At 35.7% G+C, this 17,935-nt stretch overlaps 3 protein-coding genes and 1 long non-coding RNA gene across 4 annotated transcripts in view; 3 read left to right on the forward strand and 1 right to left on the reverse strand.

The window, feature by feature from the left end:
- On the reverse strand, positions 1 to 10,990 carry LOC119085698. Its single transcript, XR_005089336.1, has 3 exons — positions 10,795 to 10,990; positions 9,460 to 9,465; positions 1 to 11 (listed from the first exon to the last, which is right to left on the reverse strand). It is a non-coding gene; the product is annotated as an uncharacterized LOC119085698 (long non-coding RNA).
- LOC119085691 (sodium-coupled monocarboxylate transporter 1-like) overlaps positions 2,079 to 17,935 on the forward strand; it is a 22,481-nt gene continuing 6,624 nt past the window's right edge. Inside the window, exons 1-2 of the mRNA XM_037196138.1 lie at positions 2,079 to 2,319; positions 4,225 to 4,270. Of these exons, the coding sequence (XP_037052033.1) occupies positions 2,103 to 2,319; positions 4,225 to 4,270 (263 nt within the window). The 5' untranslated portion in view covers positions 2,079 to 2,102. The remainder of the gene's footprint in view (positions 2,320 to 4,224; positions 4,271 to 17,935) is intronic.
- Positions 4,749 to 6,754, forward strand: LOC119085697 (sodium-coupled monocarboxylate transporter 1-like). Its single transcript, XM_037196146.1, has 8 exons — positions 4,749 to 4,938; positions 5,006 to 5,057; positions 5,132 to 5,199; positions 5,270 to 5,424; positions 5,491 to 5,740; positions 5,797 to 6,177; positions 6,235 to 6,419; positions 6,487 to 6,754. The coding sequence occupies exons 1-8, from the start codon at positions 4,900 to 4,902 to the stop codon at positions 6,731 to 6,733; spliced, it is 1,377 nt and encodes a 458-aa protein (XP_037052041.1). The 5' UTR covers positions 4,749 to 4,899; the 3' UTR covers positions 6,734 to 6,754.
- On the forward strand, positions 12,199 to 16,360 carry LOC119085693 (sodium-coupled monocarboxylate transporter 1-like). Its single transcript, XM_037196139.1, has 11 exons — positions 12,199 to 12,484; positions 13,180 to 13,225; positions 13,289 to 13,448; positions 14,190 to 14,255; positions 14,326 to 14,377; positions 14,733 to 14,800; positions 14,871 to 15,025; positions 15,092 to 15,341; positions 15,401 to 15,781; positions 15,839 to 16,023; positions 16,092 to 16,360. The coding sequence occupies exons 1-11, from the start codon at positions 12,268 to 12,270 to the stop codon at positions 16,336 to 16,338; spliced, it is 1,827 nt and encodes a 608-aa protein (XP_037052034.1). The 5' UTR covers positions 12,199 to 12,267; the 3' UTR covers positions 16,339 to 16,360.

A 17,935-nucleotide genomic window follows, 5' to 3' on the forward strand; every position in this document is an offset into this window, starting at 1 on the left:
ATCTTCAGAGCCTAAAGATTATTTTTTTCATGAAAATAATTCGATTATTATGTTTACTTATTTGATAAAACCATAAAATGAAACCAGTGCACCATCTCAGTACAAAGTTGCACATTTCTTAAGAAAATCGTAAGATCGGATCGGTGTGGTCTAATTTAAGGTTTTTATTGACAAAAGAATTATTAATGGACAAAGTTTTGGTGTTTTTAGGTAGTAAATAGTTCGACAATTAATATGATTAACATAAATAGGGTCTAAAAGTTAATATTTGATTAATTACATGGTGGTCAAAACATTGCATCAAAAATATGCCATGTTTGTGTAGTTGCCCGCACCAAATTCCGTACATTTTTCTTCATGTGACAAATTCACCTTCCATGTGCATTGTTGTGTACAAAATGATGTGATTAGAATTCGTTGATATTTTGTGTTTTTATGAGTTTTTATCATTGAAATTGGTTAATATCAGTGAATTAAGAGTGAAAATGTGTCGAATAATACGAAATTATTGCGAAAAATGTGAAAAATGTCTTAATTTTGTAGCGGTCAACTACTGCAACAAGACTGGTCAGGTATAAAAACATCCGTTTTTTAGTGGTCAGCTACTGCATCAAAAACAGTGCTTCATTAAAATCAGTTTTTTACAATAAAATTAATTAATTGTCAATATTTCTGATATTCTACGGAATGGGAACAGATCAAATTAAATTCTGACGAAGGAAAAACTTAGCTTCATCGAAATCATCCTGAGATACTGATGACCAAAGTTGAAAAATTGCTTAGCCGGTCAGCTACTACCTCGCCAAAACGTGTGCCTAAAAAAAGCATTTGTCACGAGTTGTATACAACATTTTTCGCAAAAAAGGCAGCAGAAGTTTCGCTTTTCGCGACTGAGTTGCGAAATAGTAATTTTCGTGTATATAGGTCCAATGATTCATTTTGGTCTTAAACGATTGGACTACCGAACTGATCATAAGTAATGGTTCATTATATCGCGAATCGCATCGGTAAGGGATTTGAGAAATAAATCAATCAATCCAATTTCGGCAGAAGAAAATATTCAATATATTCAATTGCGAATATAAATAAATCTAGAACATCAATTTATTGTTAACGCTCAAATCTTGAAATATAAACCGAAGCAATTCTATCAGATGTTTATTACCTATGTGGCATATGTGGCACGAATAATATTCATACGAAATCTTTTTTCAACATGCATTTCTGCTGTGCAAGAGAACATTTTTCCAGATCTTGTGAACCTGATAATACTGGTATTGTTAAAAATGTCGATCACCATTTAAAAACGGTTAAATAATGCTGTTGACAATAATGAGTGTGAAATTAGTCAAATACAGTAAGAACCATTCCACTGATTCCAAATAGTGAAAGAAGTAACATTACATAACAGAATTGAAGTGTCATTGTAGCGTAAATCTGTCTTTTTTGGTAAACTAGTAGAATTTATAGAGAAAGAAAATTGCGATCGAAACGGATTTTCAGTTGCTCATGAACCCACAATAGAATGTCTTACTGTGGTCGTACGTTGATGAGTTTGATTTGCTGTTGTCCCTCGATAACTACATGGGATAGAACAAGAGAGCTTTAAGAACATATAATATAAATACGACTGCGCCGCATCAATATTAACGATGATGAAAGAAATATGATGTTTTCAAGTAATCAAATAGAATTGACTGCATCAACAGTTACGATCACAGGCCATCACATTCTCTAGTCCATCATCGTTCTGAAAAAAGTATGTTAGCCCGCCGTGCGTATTTTGTTGTAAGTTGGCCAAACCACTCACGGTTCTTTCCCAATAAATCAGAATGTTTATTACTAATTCAGTAGTAGACCCTCATAGTATACATCAGAGCTATCTCAAAAAAGTTGAAAACATAATATATCAAATATGTATTCGTCGTGCACCCACGGAATGGCTGAAAAATTCGAAAACCTGATATCTAAATGTTCTGAAGACGTGCTTGGTCTGCAAATTTAATTAATTGCAAAATCAGTCGAGTAGATGACATCGTTGTAAGTTGTAACTGTTTTAACTCAATCGAAATTGGTGTATCGCAAAGTATACAACATCCGAAATGAAGAATAGTGTGGATGTGACGGACATCAATTTGAACGTCGAAGAAGTAAAAAGTATCTTACAACATTTCGATTGGACTGATTATGGTGTCTTCCTGTTTATGTTAATGAGCAGTGCAGTTATAGGTGTCTACTTTGGTTTCATCGATAAAAATAGGAAGAAAAGGACCGGCACATTAAATGCAACTGAAATCGCACAGGAATATTTGATGGGTGGTATGTAGTCATATATTTCTTCAAATATTGCATTTGTGTTTCTTAAATATTTTTTGAATACTACGAGATATTGGTAAATGTATTTGAGTTATTGAAAAACTTTTAAAATGCCGACCTGCTCTTTGCCAACTCGTGGTCGAAGGCAATCAGAGCAGGCCCGGACTGGCCATTGAATAGTCAGTCCGACCCTGAATCAGAGAGCATTAATTTGATAGTTTCTGCGGCCTCGTGATGAGTGGAACTAAATGATTTTTGTACTAATCCTGTCCACACTTCACATGTGCCATCAAATAATGATTGTCTCGACTAGACATGGTCGATAATGAAAATGATTATCGATAATTATCAATTATCGATAATCGATAATTATCGACTTTTTTTATCGAAAATTATCAAAAAAATATCGATAATCGATAATTATTGATATTTTGATAATAGGTGATGGAATTTGTTTATGTACTGTCCGTTTGACAAGCGGATCGCCACGGTTCAGCAGTGGGTTTCGAACATTTGTTTTTTACACGTTGGCACACGCGCTCTTGTCAGATTCAAGATTGTTTTTACGAAGGTTACGCTGATTATACTTTGTGAAAAAGGCCAATACCTTGCAAATATGTCACAACTTGGACAGAATTTGACACTACAATATCTGCAACATAAAAAACCAAATGTTCGAAACCCACTGAAACCCCGTGCTTCCATCTACGTAGTATACACATACTAGGTGAGCCAATCTTAATCTATTATCGAGATATCGATAATTCGATATATCGATATTTCGGTCCGAAAATCCGATATTTATCGATATATTCCGATATATCGGAATATTATCATGAATTTTCAGATAAATATCAAAATATCGATATTTTGATAATTATCGAATTTCGATATTTTGATAATTATCGAATTTCGATATTTTGATAATTATCGATAATTATTAAATTATCGATAACGATATGATTAATCGATTATCGATAATTTCTTTCGATTGATATTATCGATAATTTTGAACGCCTCCCATCTCTAGTCTCGACGAAGTAAAGATTTTCTTGGAGTTGTCAGCTCCCTATTCAAAACTTGTTTTAATCCTCGAGAGTTAGTCCAGACCTTTTTTACCAACCCTAAAATTATAGAAGTTGAAAATAACTGATTTTCCCATCTGGCAAATTCTTTTTTCGATCACATCAGATATTCCATATGCAGGGATCATGATATTTTCACAAATATTGAATTATGAACTGAATCCGCATCCATAGCCGTAATAAATCATTGGTTAATGATCAATTTGACCCATAGAGTGTAACGAGTCTCTATAGACACCGTTGTAGATATTTATTTATTTTAAACGTTAAGTGGTTATGTGAACTAGGCAAACTTCTTAGTTTTGCCACTCGTTTTCCTCTCATTAATTTTTATTAGATTTAATGACAATTTTAATAAATATTTTTGAATCTTTATTACTTCTGCCATGATTATTACGTCATTGGGACAGACAACAGAGCCTGTTTAATGGCCAAGCAATAGTTATTTTCCTAACGTATTTAGGAGCATCGTTTTTCCTAAACGAACTGTGGGAAATTAGCATACATATACGTATGTTTCAATGTTTCAGCACATATCTGCCTCAATTTTATTTTTCGATTTTACTAAAATGGTTTCTCCTTTTACTTAATTGGCGTTGAGGTAAAGTTAATCCAAATATTATCCAAATTTACTTCAGCTGGCATCTCTAATTAAAATTTAATTTGAAAAAACATTCAATCTATGTCCACATTTCTAGCTGTGTGTGATACACACGTATAAAAAGTGAGTTTGTATTAGTGGATCAGCTGATAAAACAGCTGAATTAAATTTGGATATAAATTTAAGTGAGTTTGACTGTAAAAATATAGTTTCTCTATTCAGGAAGACGGATGACTGTTGTTCCCGTAGCTATGTCACTTGTGGCAAGGTAAGAAAATTTCCTGAATCACGAATGTAATTTGGCTAAGCCTTCCGATATTCAGCTGGCTATCTGGAACATCAATGCTGGGTTTCGTTACTGAAATGTACATGTATGGAACGCAGTTTTTCTTCGCCATTTGTACACTAATACTTGCTGGCCTTTAGACGTCATACGTGTATATGCCGGTATTTCATGATCTACGTTTGGATTCTTGTTGTCAGGTTGGCAGTTTTAATCTGATTTATAATAAACGCTCTTTACTTTTCTCACCCAAATTGAACGAAAAAAAGTGTCAGAACTGACTGTAGTTATAAGCTTAAAGAAAGCTCTGCATTTGAGTCAATCGCTCACGTTACATTAATTTACCAGAAGGTGCTGATGAGGACATCTACATTTGCCTTCCGTTTCATTTCCTGAGTTTATGACTACATTTCGCTCAGACAAAATTTAGTGACAACAAATTCTAGCAGATGAAGTAGTTGAGTTCTGTTACCAGCAGTCTCCGTATATCATTCTATTCGATGAAATTTTCGTTTGATTTGATGGCGCATAAATTAACTGTTGCACTCACTCGTGACCTCGTTTGTCTTTTTTTGTTATACGTTTAGTATTTGGAAAAGAGATTCGATAAGAGAATGCGGCTGTTTGGTTCAGTACTTTATACACTACACACGGTACGTCGAATGGAATGTCTTTCTCAGAATGAAAACTTCTAACTTAAAATGTCTTCTTTTCGATTAGATCACCTTTCTGCCAGTTGTGATTTACGTACCGGCATTAGCCTTTAATCAAGGTAAATAGATTCAATCCTCAACACTTCTTTCTGCAGTCATCCCGTAACTTTTACCCTTTCTCATTTCAATTTAGTATCAGGCATAAACATTTACATTGTTACACCATTTGTATGTGCCACATGCATATTCTACACGTTGGTGGTAAGCCAAAATCTACAATGAAATCCACTAACGAATCTATTTTAAGAGGAAAATTGATCACGGTTTTCAGGGAGGCATTAAAGCCGTCATTTGGACAGATTGCATTCAAACATTTGTGATGATCGGAACGATGTTGGCAATAATTGGCAAGGGCACTGTTGATGCCAATGGTTTCGGTAATATTTGGGATACGAATTGGGCAGGTGGAAGGCTTGTGTTTCCCGAGTCAGAACGATCAAATGCAAAGTCCAATCGTTCTTATCCTGACCAAACCTAATTTTTTCACTACAGACTTACACTGGATCCTAAAGTACGGCATTCTACATTGGCATTGCTAGTCGGTGGAACGACCTACTTTACGTACATTTTCACATTGAATCAGGGTATGGTTCAACGATACGTATCTTTACCAACGGTTCGAAAGGCTAGATATGCGCTGAGCATATACATATTCACTTCAATATTACTAGTTGCGATATGCTGCTATGCTGGACTGATCGTTTTTACTTTATATTCGCAGTGTGATCCGTTGAAGACGAAGGTTTACAGCTTTCAGTTTCCTTTTTTTACCTCTGTTTAACATAATTTGACTTGCAGCTAATCAGTGCACCCGATCAACTGTTACCACTGTTGGTTATGAATTCCTTGGGCGAATATCCTGGTACTGCCGGACTATTCATTGCTGGAATTTTTTCTGCAGCGTTAAGCTCGTTATCGACTTGCCTCAATGCCATGGCAGCCGTGGTTTTAGAAGACTTCTACAAACCATTTGTTCGAAAGCCGTTGACCGAAAGACAAACCAGCTTTTTGATGAAAGGAGTGGTTTTCCTTGTAGGAATTGTATCGACGGCATTGGTATTTGTTGTCGCGAAATTGGGTACTGTATTACAGTTGCAAATGAGCATCGTAGGTGTTACGGCTGGTCCAGTTTATGGCGTATTTACAATGGGAATGTTGATGCCTTGGGTGAAACGAAAGGTTGACTCGATTTTAAACTAATAGATAAACGGACTTTTCACATTTTCGCTATTGTAGGGAGCCTTTTACGGTGGTGTGTCTGGCTTGATTGGAATGACTTGGATATTGTACAAGGCACAGAGTGATTTAGCTTCTGGTGAATTTACGTTTCCCAAGAAACCGGTTTACACTGACAACTGCAGTTATAGCTTTGAGTTTACCGCATATTCGAACCAAACTCGGATCGAAAATGCAGATGATGAGTAAGTGATGAGATTCTGGTTTTACTTTTATTTTCCCTTTTTTTCCTTTTCTCTTATCGATTTACAGTTTCTTCAAAATTCAACATGTCTCGTACCTATTTTACACGATCATTGGGGCTGTTATCACAATTGTGACCAGCACAATAGTGAGTCTAATTTTAGACGATGGACACGAATCGGATCCCATGCTTTTTAGCCCGGTCATTAGAAAATTTATTGCGATACCGCATCATGCGTCAATTGTTGGACAAGATGGAAATGAAATGGATTGCACTGTACATACATTTGTAATGCAAGATAACAAAGTACAATAAAGTTGGTGATAGACATTTAGCATTTAATTAGGACGATTGCGACTTTCGACAGTGCCAGTGTACATCTTAGCAGAAATTATTGTTGACTTTCTCCGTTTGGTCTACAATTTGTTTAGAGATTTGGTAGGTATGTAGGTAATCGTCGATGTTGTATTTGCTCGTTTGCTGTTTAAAAAAAATTTTACAAGTCAGTTTCATCGTGAACCTTTGGGGAGGAAAATCTATGTTAGATGGAATCGCTTAATAACATGTAGGGAAGAGAAGGTATAGATTGTGCAATAAAAAAGCTGATTTTTTAAATTTCAATTCATTTTCTTTATTCGAATTTTTTGATTTATTCTGTTAGCGTAAAAAAGACCGCTCACAATGGCGCAGTCCGTAAAAAAACGATCTTTTAAAAAATAAATATTACAATGAATTTTATACAACGACATACATATTTGCGCTTTTAAAGTTGAACAATCTGACTCTGACTTTTTCTGAATTTGTCTTTTTTCCTTTGTGAAATGTCAGACTGTACCAAATTTAAAAGTTCAAGAGTTGAAAGCTAAATACAAACAGGTCAGTTTCAATATCAAGTCAATTTTCACAATAATTTCACAATGTTCTACGATAAATCTTCACAATTAAATAAAATATTGAATTGATCAAGGAGTTACATCGAAAATTACACGAAGAATTATTATTGAAACTTACTTTACTAACTTTACATTAATAATTTGTTTTATTATTATTATTTAATCTCAAAATCACTGACTGTCAACACAATAATTGTTTGTTTGTTTAAGGGCGTAGTCCGTTGGGCCGTATTCACTGTCCCTCGTTTCTTGTTGTCACTCTCGAGTTTTGTTTAGTTTCACTACGAAATATTCCAATTGTTCCTCTTTAAATGGGCAGCTTCGCATCTAAATAAAATTCCACTCTTTATTGTACTGCATCTTGACGCCAATGTCTTTCACCAAATTTATCAAATGTGTTCGTTTGTTTTCTGCTTTAAGCACAAAGGAAAATCGTTCAATTATAGTCGAGTGGCGTCGACCATAATTTCACGAATTTACTCGTCGTGTTACAATATGCTTTTACACTTCACAATGAAATAAGTTTTTTATGCAGCGTGTGCTTCGTTTTAAAGACCCTGTTCCATTCTTGGACAGCTTTTTCCAGTCTATTAAATTCTGCCTTTGGCATCGTACGTTTCATTAGTTCGCTCTTCTTCAAAACTAATTTTGTTCTTTCTTTTGACGCTGTCTTGTATCTGCGTGACGGTGAATGTTTGTTTTCCTCGGAAGTCGCTGGCTTTTCTGATTCACTTTTTATTTGAATAGTTGCACTTGGTTCTCCTTGGTTTGATCCGATTGTTTCGACTTTTGCTGAACTTTTAACCTCATTCGAACGCGATTTTGTCGGCCTATTAGTATCAGTGGTAGCGTTCTTTACAGTTTTTGGTTTACTCCTCTCAACGGTTGATCCTTTGTGTTTGTATTTAACATCTCCTACGTTTTTACTTCTTCTGGGTTCAGTCTCAGTCACAGTTGCTGCACTTAACTTCGAAGCCTTGTTGCTCCGTTTATTGTTAATAACAGCCGATGAAACATTATTGTTCGTAGATGTTGATTTCTTCTCCCTCGGGGTGCATTTCGGGGAAGACTTCACCTGTGGTTTTATTTCAATCAACTTTTGGCTGCTGGCTTCCAGATTTATGTTAATTGTTGTACTTCCAGCTGACGAAGAATACTTCTTTGTGTAATCCGACTTGAATTTTCCTTTTCCTTGTGTGGAGGCACCCTTCCTCGAAAGATTCGTTCTGTTGTCCGATGTTTGAATATTTACTCCACTTCTGTCCCTTACGGTGACATTGCCGTCGCTCGTCATCCGAATGGAAGCACTGAAGTTTGCACTGATGCTGCTACTGATAGATATTCTGGTACTAGTGCTGACCGTGGAACGAATGGTCATGCTGCAATTAGAATCCAGTTTACGTCGTTTTCCACTTACACCTTCTGGAATCTCTAGTCTCCTTTTCGACGAACCAATGCGATTTGCCTTTTTGTTCTCCATTTTTTTATCACTTTGATTTAAAAGATTTTTTCTTTTTTCAAATTTGAAAGTTGTCTCTTAATTCACAATGAAACGACTCGCACGAAGTCTAAAAACAGTTTGGTTTAATTGTGTGACTTGCGGTCCTATTTACACGAAAAATGCAGGTATGTATTTTGAGGGATGCGTTGAGTGGGAGAGTAATTGAAACGGATTATTTTTATGACCGTCTTCTCTTCGCAGTGTATTCAGATAAGTTTAACTAGTCATTTAACAGTCATAAAATGGATTATGTGTTTTTTTTTAAACAATTCGTTTATCATTGATTTCTGTGAGGAACACTATGTCATCGTCAATTGCTTTTTTGATGTTTTGGAATTTTCTTTTAGTATCCAGGGTTACCTGTTCTAAATACATTCGGAAATATTTGAATTAAAGGGCAAAGAAATGAGACAAAGAATGGTCATTACTATTCTGTTGATTTATTTTGTTTAAACTATTTTTTAATCCTTTTTTGAGCACGTGTTATATGCTCAATAGAAGAACACTCCACAAACAGATGTTAAATAACTAGGCCGCAATTGGACTTTTTGTGCACCTCAAATGTTGCACGGTGTGCCTGAACTAAATTTAATCAAAAATGTCTGCACCTCTGATTTCTCTTCGTATTTCACTTTTTTAGTCATAACAAACAACTTTTGTACGAAGTTAATTTTTTTTTATAAATTTGGTTCAGGCACACCGTGGTTGACTTTGGAATAAAACAATTTTTGAGTTAATACAAAAATGGAAGAAAGTTGAGGAAATAACGAATACAAATACATTCATATTAAACAAAAATGTCTTCGTCGAAATTTTTTTTTAAATAATTGGAAATTTCTCACGTACAGGAATTGTACACAGGATTAAACTGTTAGGCTTCCGAAAGACTAGAAACTTTTAGAGATATTTCGAAGATTTCGTTTTATTCTTTTTGTTCGGGGTCTATAAAATTGGAATCTTCTAACGATTAAATAGACATTCGAATTCAGTTTAAAATTTTAAAATTTGATTCGAATTCTTTTAATAATTCATTTTCTACAGTCGGTGGAATATAGATTTCGGGATTTAAAGAGACACGTTTTCATCGTTTTTCTGTATTCTCTCATTTCGCATGTTATTTCAAATGACAATTGAGAATTAGAGAAATGATGATATTTCTGAAAAACCGAAATCTATATTTCTCCGGCTGTACCTACATTATTTATTCGATTCAGTGATCTCACTTCTTATCTGTACTGGATGATTTTTGAGAACAGAGGATGATTAAGATTGATTAAGAAATGATAAAAGTTGATGCCTTGAGGGTTTCAAACACAATTTTGATATAAGATGAAGTTGGCATTGTGATGATTCGAAATTGTGGCTCTAGAGTTCCCCATCAACAGCCGACAAACGAAAGCGATTTGACCTCAATTTGAATCTTTGCATGAAATTATTGAGAACGAAGCAGCTCAGCGTGAACGTCCGGATTTACCGATTTCGCATAATTCAAAGCTCTTTTTCTTATCCTCTCTACTTACCGTAGATTCTGAATCCTGAATCCTGGTTTTTCTTAAATAACATTCGAATGTAATCGATTCAGCCTAAACATATGGACCTGACTCAAATACCTTAGCACACATTCGGACGGGATGACTCAATGGTTACGCATTTCACCAATATGATTCGGGTTCGAATCCCATGTCAGACATGGAATTTTTCTAGTAATTATATCGCATTGGTAACGTCATAGCACCAGGGCCTATTTTTTAGAATTGAAATTCTAAAAAATTCTAAATTTTTCTACAAATTTCTTCATAGCTATTTTCATAATAAGGTAGTAAATGGGATTGTTTTGCGCACTAGATGTGAGATGTGACACATCGTGTGCGCAAAACCCCCATTTACTACCGTGTTAGGAACAAGGTTTTATCTCCTGTAATGTCATAATCACCATAAAACCAAATTTAAAAAATCAAACTGAAACATAAACACGCCATGACGCCGTCACTCATTCATATAGGTTTCTTCCAAGGCCGTTCAAAATGTCAATCGTCATCCACAGACAAGGCAACACAACCTCAATTTGAAGTTTCAACGAACAAATTTTTTTCAAGTTGCGGTTATGTTTGCTTCTGTGGATGCTCTCGTTCGTTTTCGGCTTGTCAAAATTCGTTTTTACCGTACGATGGAAGAAACCTATTCCCCACAAATAAAACACACATCTAGTATACTGTCAAGAATTTGTCAATTTTCAGTGAATAAATGTGAAATTATCGAAGTTAGCCGTGCGCAAATGACCATTTATCGAAATTTTCAGTTAATAAACGTACGTTCTGTGAATGACGTGTTTAAATCTAGCCCATTTTGATTCTAAAAGTGACAAATTGTGAATATTATGACATTACAGGAGATAAAAATTGTTTTTTAGAATTTTATAGAATTTTTCAGAAATTTGTAGAATTTTTTAGAATTCAAATTCTACAAAATAGGCACCGCATAGCACTGCAGTGCTTCAAAAGTAAAACTGTGGTAACGTCCTAAAGATCACTCAAGCTCCATAATTTGGATAGTTGCATTGAGTTTGGTGGCAACGATATACACACTGAATGACCACGACAGAGTAAAGTTAACCAGGCAGGAGCGCTGATTTGACTAGGGACCTGAATAATCTAGTAGCCCTATATTTTTTGCGAACAAAATTTTTCAATTTATGTCAGTGTTCATTTGAGTTCATTTTCATCCCATGTATTAGGTCCCTTATTTGACGTTTCGAAAATGAACCGCTCCTGCCTGGTTTATTTTACTCTGCCGTGGAATGACTCGTATGACGACGTAACCCAAATACGATGAATTTGTATGCACAATGTCGAGACTACATTTTGGACGAGATATCAATTAAGCACCTAAATTTACTCGGAGAGTGTCTGCATATTTCGAGGCGCGAAACGTCTATTACTGAGGTCTCTATTCGAACAAATCAAATCATTCTACAAAATTTCACAACCCGTACATGTCATTATTGGAATGCAGGGCCGCATTATCGGTTGGGCAAAATGGGCGCCATCTGGGTCGTATTTATAATTTTTGACTCAGTTGGTAGTAAGCATTTACACTCCTCAATAAGTAGACAAAAAATTTCGCTACCTACGCTCACGATTCATTTCACAGGCTCATCTACTGGCAGCGTATAATAAAGGTTTATTTTACGCTGTCGTGCTCTTTGAATTCATCTGATTTTCTGCTTACAATGGCATCGATGTGTTTGGTGCCCAGTGACACGATATGCCTTAAGTTGGAACTGTTGCATATGTATTCACCTGTCTGTCTGTTAAAATTGAAAACCTGATATCAAAATATATTTCGAAATTTTTTTAGTTTTTTAAATTGTAGAATTAGTCAAATTGTTCGTTGTGACCGTTCAGTATTCTTTTGCAACTGAATCGAAACTGTCGTATCGCCGAATATTTTCAAAAATGAACAATAATGTGGATGTGACGGACATTAAATTAAATGTAAAAGATGTGAAAAGTAACTTACAACATTTCGGTTGGATTGATTATAGTGTTTTTCTGTTTATGTTGATCAGCTGTGCAGCCGTGGGTGTTTATTTTGGTTTCATTGATAAAAACAGGAAAAGGAAGCGCAGTGCATCAAATGCAACTGAAATTGCACAGGAATATTTGCTGGGCGGTATGTAGCAGTAACAATCTCTATTTTGAGAGAATTGTATTTCACCCGATTTTTTGGAGTGTAGCACAGAAGTATCTTCGAAAAGTTTCTGTTTTTACAGCGGAACCTAGTCGTACATCATTTTATTTATTCAAAGAAAATCATCAACATCAAAGCACTGGATACCAAGGTTCTTACCGTATACGCTTTAATCACGCAATCTGGTACTTCATTTGAGCGAAGTAATTTCAAGGCTGAGCTGACAAAATACATATTTCATGTATGCGGTGTGAATAACCTTTATTTATTCACTCACAATGCGACAAAATGCGATTTTGTTGACGTTTTGTCTGATGACAACTCAGATGAGAAATGTTTTCACCTGAATTGGCAGTTTGTTTTTGTTAAAATGTTATAAGAATTTAATTCGTTGTTTTCGTTTCGTGCATAAAAACGGTTATTCACACAGCTCATATGAAAAACTTTGTGTTTACATCCGCGAAAAAAAAAGGAAAAACCAACTCGAGCTAATTGCCTTTTCTCAATAATGATTGGAATGTATACGAAATAGCATTCAAGTTTCCTGTAATCGACCGTAGATTCGATCAAGACAATTTTCTTCTTTTTAATTAACCATTTTATGTTTCCTGAAATGTTTTGTGATAATTTCTAATATTTATACCGTTCTGTATGTACTTATTTCTCACCCCTGATAGGAAGACAGATGACCATTGTTCCCGTAGCTATGTCACTTGTGGCAAGGTAAGGAAACACAAAATGTAAGCAAAATAAGACTTTGACTAAGCATCCCAATACACGGTTCAGCTTTATATCTGGAATATCACTGTTGGGTCTCGTTACTGAAATGTACACATACGGAACGCAATACCTATTCGTCATCAGTGCGCTCATACTTGCTGGCCTTTTGACATCATACGTTTATATGCCCGTATTTCATGATCTACGTTTGGAATCTTGTTGTGAGGTATTCTAATTTACTTGCGCGTCTGCGACCTAATTTTCTCAGGTCACCCAAGTAGAACGAAAATTGCGTCGAAGGGAGAGTTGAAAATAATATGAAAACTGAAAATAGTTACGAGCTAGAAAGATGAGCTCAGCTGGAAGTAGATATAATCTTTGCCTTTCATTTTGCCATGTACCACGCTTTGGGTGTGTCGGGTCCACTGGCTGATGGGTCTTTCTTTCATTTTATTAGTCTTTTTATTAGATAATTTATTTGCCAGCTTCCTGTGATATTATCTCCTAATATATGCTTTCAATTGCATTCGCCTAGTCGGTTGGCCTGTAGAGGTGCCACATTTTTTTTATAGTACTACATTCTCACTGTTACTATTTTTTTGTGTAACACGTAACACACATTGATTCATTCCCAGTTTGTTCATGAAAAAATGATTCAGTGACAGCAGACTTTTGATGAAGAAAAGTACTCAATTGTAATAGATTTTACCCTCAGTTTCTAAACTCCATTCTCCTATTGTTTCTTTTTACATCGATATTTTCAATTACAGAGCGTTTCACACCAGGAGGCACAATGCAGAAATTTTTTGTTTTACGTGATTGTTAAAAAAAACCGATTATTCTTGAGTGTTGGAAAGCGTTGTCAGTTTCCGTATTTCCTTCGATTCGACAAAATTTTCGTTGGATTTAACGGTGCTCATTCAAAAATATTTTACTTTAAACTTCATTGTATTTTTTAACCGTTTAGTATTTGGAAAAGAGATTCGATAAGAGAATGCGACTGTTTGGTTCAGTCCTTTATACGCTACACACGGTATGTCGGTTGAGACGAGTTCCCTAAAATGGAAACTTCTAAGTGAAAATATCTTCTTCTTTTTTATTAGATCACCTTTCTGCCAGTTGTGATTTATGTACCGGCGCTAGCTTTTAATCAGGGTAAATACATTCATTCCTCCATCATAACAATTAAACTTGATGAATAGTAGGTATGAGTAGAATTCGGAGAATGTCGCAAATTGAGTAAATAGGTAAAAAGGGATGCATTTGTCCAAATGTACGAACACGTCCGTAAGGGTGGGTCAAATATATCTTTTTTACTGCTCTAATCAACGTATCCTTAATGCCTAGCTCTCCATACCTAAAATTATTTTTTTATATTCTAAAAAATACGGGGTAGCCATCCAGACCATTTAAACTCCTCAGGTATTCGATTTTCGACATTTCCCGAATTTTTCGCATACCTGCGCATTCAGTCATCCCGCAACTTTTACCCTTTCTCATTTCAATTTAGTATCAGGCATAAACATTTACATTGTTACACCATTTGTATGTGCCACATGCATATTCTACACGTTGGTGGTAAGCGAAAATCTACATTGAAATCCACTAACGAATCTATTTTAAGAGGAAAATTGATCACGGTTTTCAGGGAGGCATCAAAGCCGTCGTTTGGACAGATTGCATTCAAACATTTATGATGATCGGAACGATGTTGATAGTAATCGGAAAGGGCACTGTTGACGCCTATGGTTTCGGTAATATTTGGGATACGAATTGGGCAGGTGGAAGGCTTGTGTTTCCCGAGTCAGAACGATCAAATGCAAAGTCCAATCGTTCTTATCCTGACCAAACCTAATTTTTTCACTACAGACTTACACTGGATCCTAAAGTACGGCATTCTACATTGGCATTGCTTGTCGGAGGAACGACCTACTTTACGTACATTTTAACATTGAATCAGGGTATGGTTCAACGATACCTAGCTTTACCAACGGTTCGAAAGGCTAAATATGCGCTGAGCCTTTACGTTTTCACCATATCGTTTTTGATTGCGATATGCTGCTATGCTGGACTGATCGTTTTCACTTTGTATTCGCAGTGTGATCCGTTGAAGACCAAGGTTTACAGTTTTCGTTTGACTGTTTTTTTAAACTCTGTTTAACTTAACTTGACTTGCAGCTAATCAGTGCACCCGATCAACTGTTACCACTGTTTGTTATGGATTCTTTAGGCAAATATCCTGGTATGGCTGGGTTATTTATTGCTGGAATTTTTTCTGCAGCGTTAAGCTCGTTATCGACTTGCCTCAATGCCATGGCAGCCGTGGTTTTGGAAGATTTCTACAAACCATTTGTTCGAAAGCCGTTGACCGAAAGACAAACCAGCTTTTTGATGAAAGGAGTGGTTTTCCTTGTAGGAATTGTATCGACGGCATTGGTATTTGTTGTCGCGAAATTGGGTACTGTATTACAGTTGCAAATGAGCATCGCAGGTGTTACGGCTGGTCCAGTTTTTGGCGTATTTACAATGGGAATGTTGATGCCTTGGGTGAAACGAAAGGTTGACTCGATTTAAAACTAATAGATAAACGGACTTTTCACATTTTCGCTGTTATAGGGAGCCTTTTACGGTGGTGTGTCTGGCTTGATTGGAATGACTTGGATATTGTACAAAGCACAGAGTGATTTAGCTTCTGGTGAATTTACGTTTCCCAAGAAACCGGTTTACACTGACAACTGCAGTTATAGCTTTGAGTTTAACGCATATTCGAACCAAACTCGGACCGAAAATGCAGATGATGGGTAAGTGATGAGATTCTGGTTTTACTTTTATTTTCCCTTTTTTTTCCTTTTCTCTTATCGATTTACAGTTCCTTCAAAATTCAACATGTCTCGTACCTATTTTACACGATCATTGGGGCTGTTATCACAATTGTGACCAGCACAATAGTGAGTCTAATTTTAGACGATGGACACGAATCGGATCCCATGCTTTTCAGCCCGGTCATTAGAAAATTTATTGCGATACCGCATCATGCGTCAATTGTTGAACAAGATGGAAATGAAGTGGATTGCACTGTACATACATTTGTATTGCAAGATAACAAAGTACAATAAAGTTGGTGATAGAGTTTTAGAGTGTTTGGGTGTAATTAGGAAGATTTCGATTTTGGAGAGATTGTGTCGAGTAGATGATGTTTGATTATTGATGGCATATAAGTAAGAGATTTGAGTTAGATGTATTTAATATGTAAATGCTAAAAGTGGTTGTCAACCATCGGAGTTGCGGAGGAGGTGATAAACGATTAAGATTGTTCTTCAATGATTTATTTCGATTTGTAACTGACCCACGTTTTTGACCGGGTTAAGCAGTTTTAGAAAAAGTCAGGTTAATCAACAGAGGTGAGTGACCCCTTATAGACCCCTTATAGACTATACTTCATCAAGTGCTATTGTACTAAGGTAAGAACAGTTTAATTGGGGTGCGAATGATATAAGAAAAAGAAAAAAGAAGACACGGACGCTAAGTATTGCCACCAGTAAATATTTAGTCTGCAAGCGTTTTAGCAAAACAAATACCGACGAGTGGTACATGGTACTAAAACTGGACAGTGTATCAAACAAATGTAGAACAATGTAAAAAAACAATTTCATTCAAGATTTGACAGCTGAAAACTACGATCAATTTGTTTCGATCATTTTTTCGTTGAACATCACTAAACGAGACCGTATTTATCAAAGAAAATTGATAGAAACCCGGATTTAGAATCTGTCGTGTGTATTCATCATAATCGTAGTGTTTACATTTAGTTCTTAGGTCGCATCTTTCAATAAAACTTTAATTTCGAATCTGCTGTTTCAATACAACCTTAATTTCAAATTTCAGTATGTGTAACCGTTAACTCGCTTTTTGTAGATTTTCTATCGGAACGAACAGACATATGCTTAGCCATTATAAATTACATGAGTCTGGTAATGCATCGATAATAGTTATTTGTGTATCTGTTTTGGACGATTGTTTTTAGGCAATTTTGCGAGTTGTAGCCCGAACGAAGTGAGGGCTACATGCGAAAGTGCCTAAAATCAATCGTCCAAAACAGATACTCAAAAAAATTTTCATGTAAAACCCGAGAAAAATCTCGAAACTCCCTCATTTTCGGCCCCGACACATGAAATAGTTATTTATGCAACTCAGCATCATAATGTTCAAAATTTAGATGTCATTGTTGCGACGTCGTTTAGGAATAGTTATTTTCCTAACTAGTGTTGAACTATCAACCTCTCATTCGCTAAAAAAGCGTTTTATCATGCGTTCGAAAATAGTTATTTTCAGCGAGTGCTGGAATCGAGTTCACTAAAACGTCTTTTAGCATAAGTTAGGAACAACGCTTTTCTTAAACGAAATGGGAAATTAGAAAATTAACTATAACAAAGGCTCACCGCTCATGAAGAGCCCAATAAAGTGCTTTATCGCATACGCGGTGTGATTCCCCGAAAAAATTATTCACCTAGGATATATAAACAAACATTATACTTCTGTAAATTGTCAAAGTGTCATTCGCATATCTTGTTGTCTCGTTTTCGCTTATGCGATAAAAAAGAATATGCACGTATGACAAGCCGTCTCGGCAAGCCTCGACCGCTTTGTGATACGTGCATAATATTTATTATCACATACGCGCGGTGTTCAGTTGTCAAAATTACTTAACTAGAA

This window comes from Bradysia coprophila, chromosome X (assembly GCF_014529535.1).
Source record: "Bradysia coprophila strain Holo2 chromosome X, BU_Bcop_v1, whole genome shotgun sequence".
NCBI lineage: Eukaryota > Metazoa > Arthropoda > Insecta > Diptera > Sciaridae > Bradysia > Bradysia coprophila.

Bases quoted from the DNA above. Each gene is read 5' to 3' on its own strand.
- LOC119085693 (XM_037196139.1), top strand. From the start codon at position 12,268: ATGAACAATAATGTGGATGTGACGGACATTAAATTAAATGTAAAAGAT. The intron at 15,342-15,400 runs GTTTACAGTTTT...CTTGACTTGCAG, and splicing joins GTGATCCGTTGAAGACCAAG to CTAATCAGTGCACCCGATCA. The intron at 15,782-15,838 runs GTTGACTCGATT...TCGCTGTTATAG, and splicing joins TGCCTTGGGTGAAACGAAAG to GGAGCCTTTTACGGTGGTGT.
- LOC119085697 (XM_037196146.1), top strand. From the start codon at position 4,900: ATGCGGCTGTTTGGTTCAGTACTTTATACACTACACACG. The intron at 5,058-5,131 runs GTAAATAGATTC...ATTTCAATTTAG, and splicing joins GGCATTAGCCTTTAATCAAG to TATCAGGCATAAACATTTAC. The intron at 5,200-5,269 runs GTAAGCCAAAAT...CACGGTTTTCAG, and splicing joins GCATATTCTACACGTTGGTG to GGAGGCATTAAAGCCGTCAT.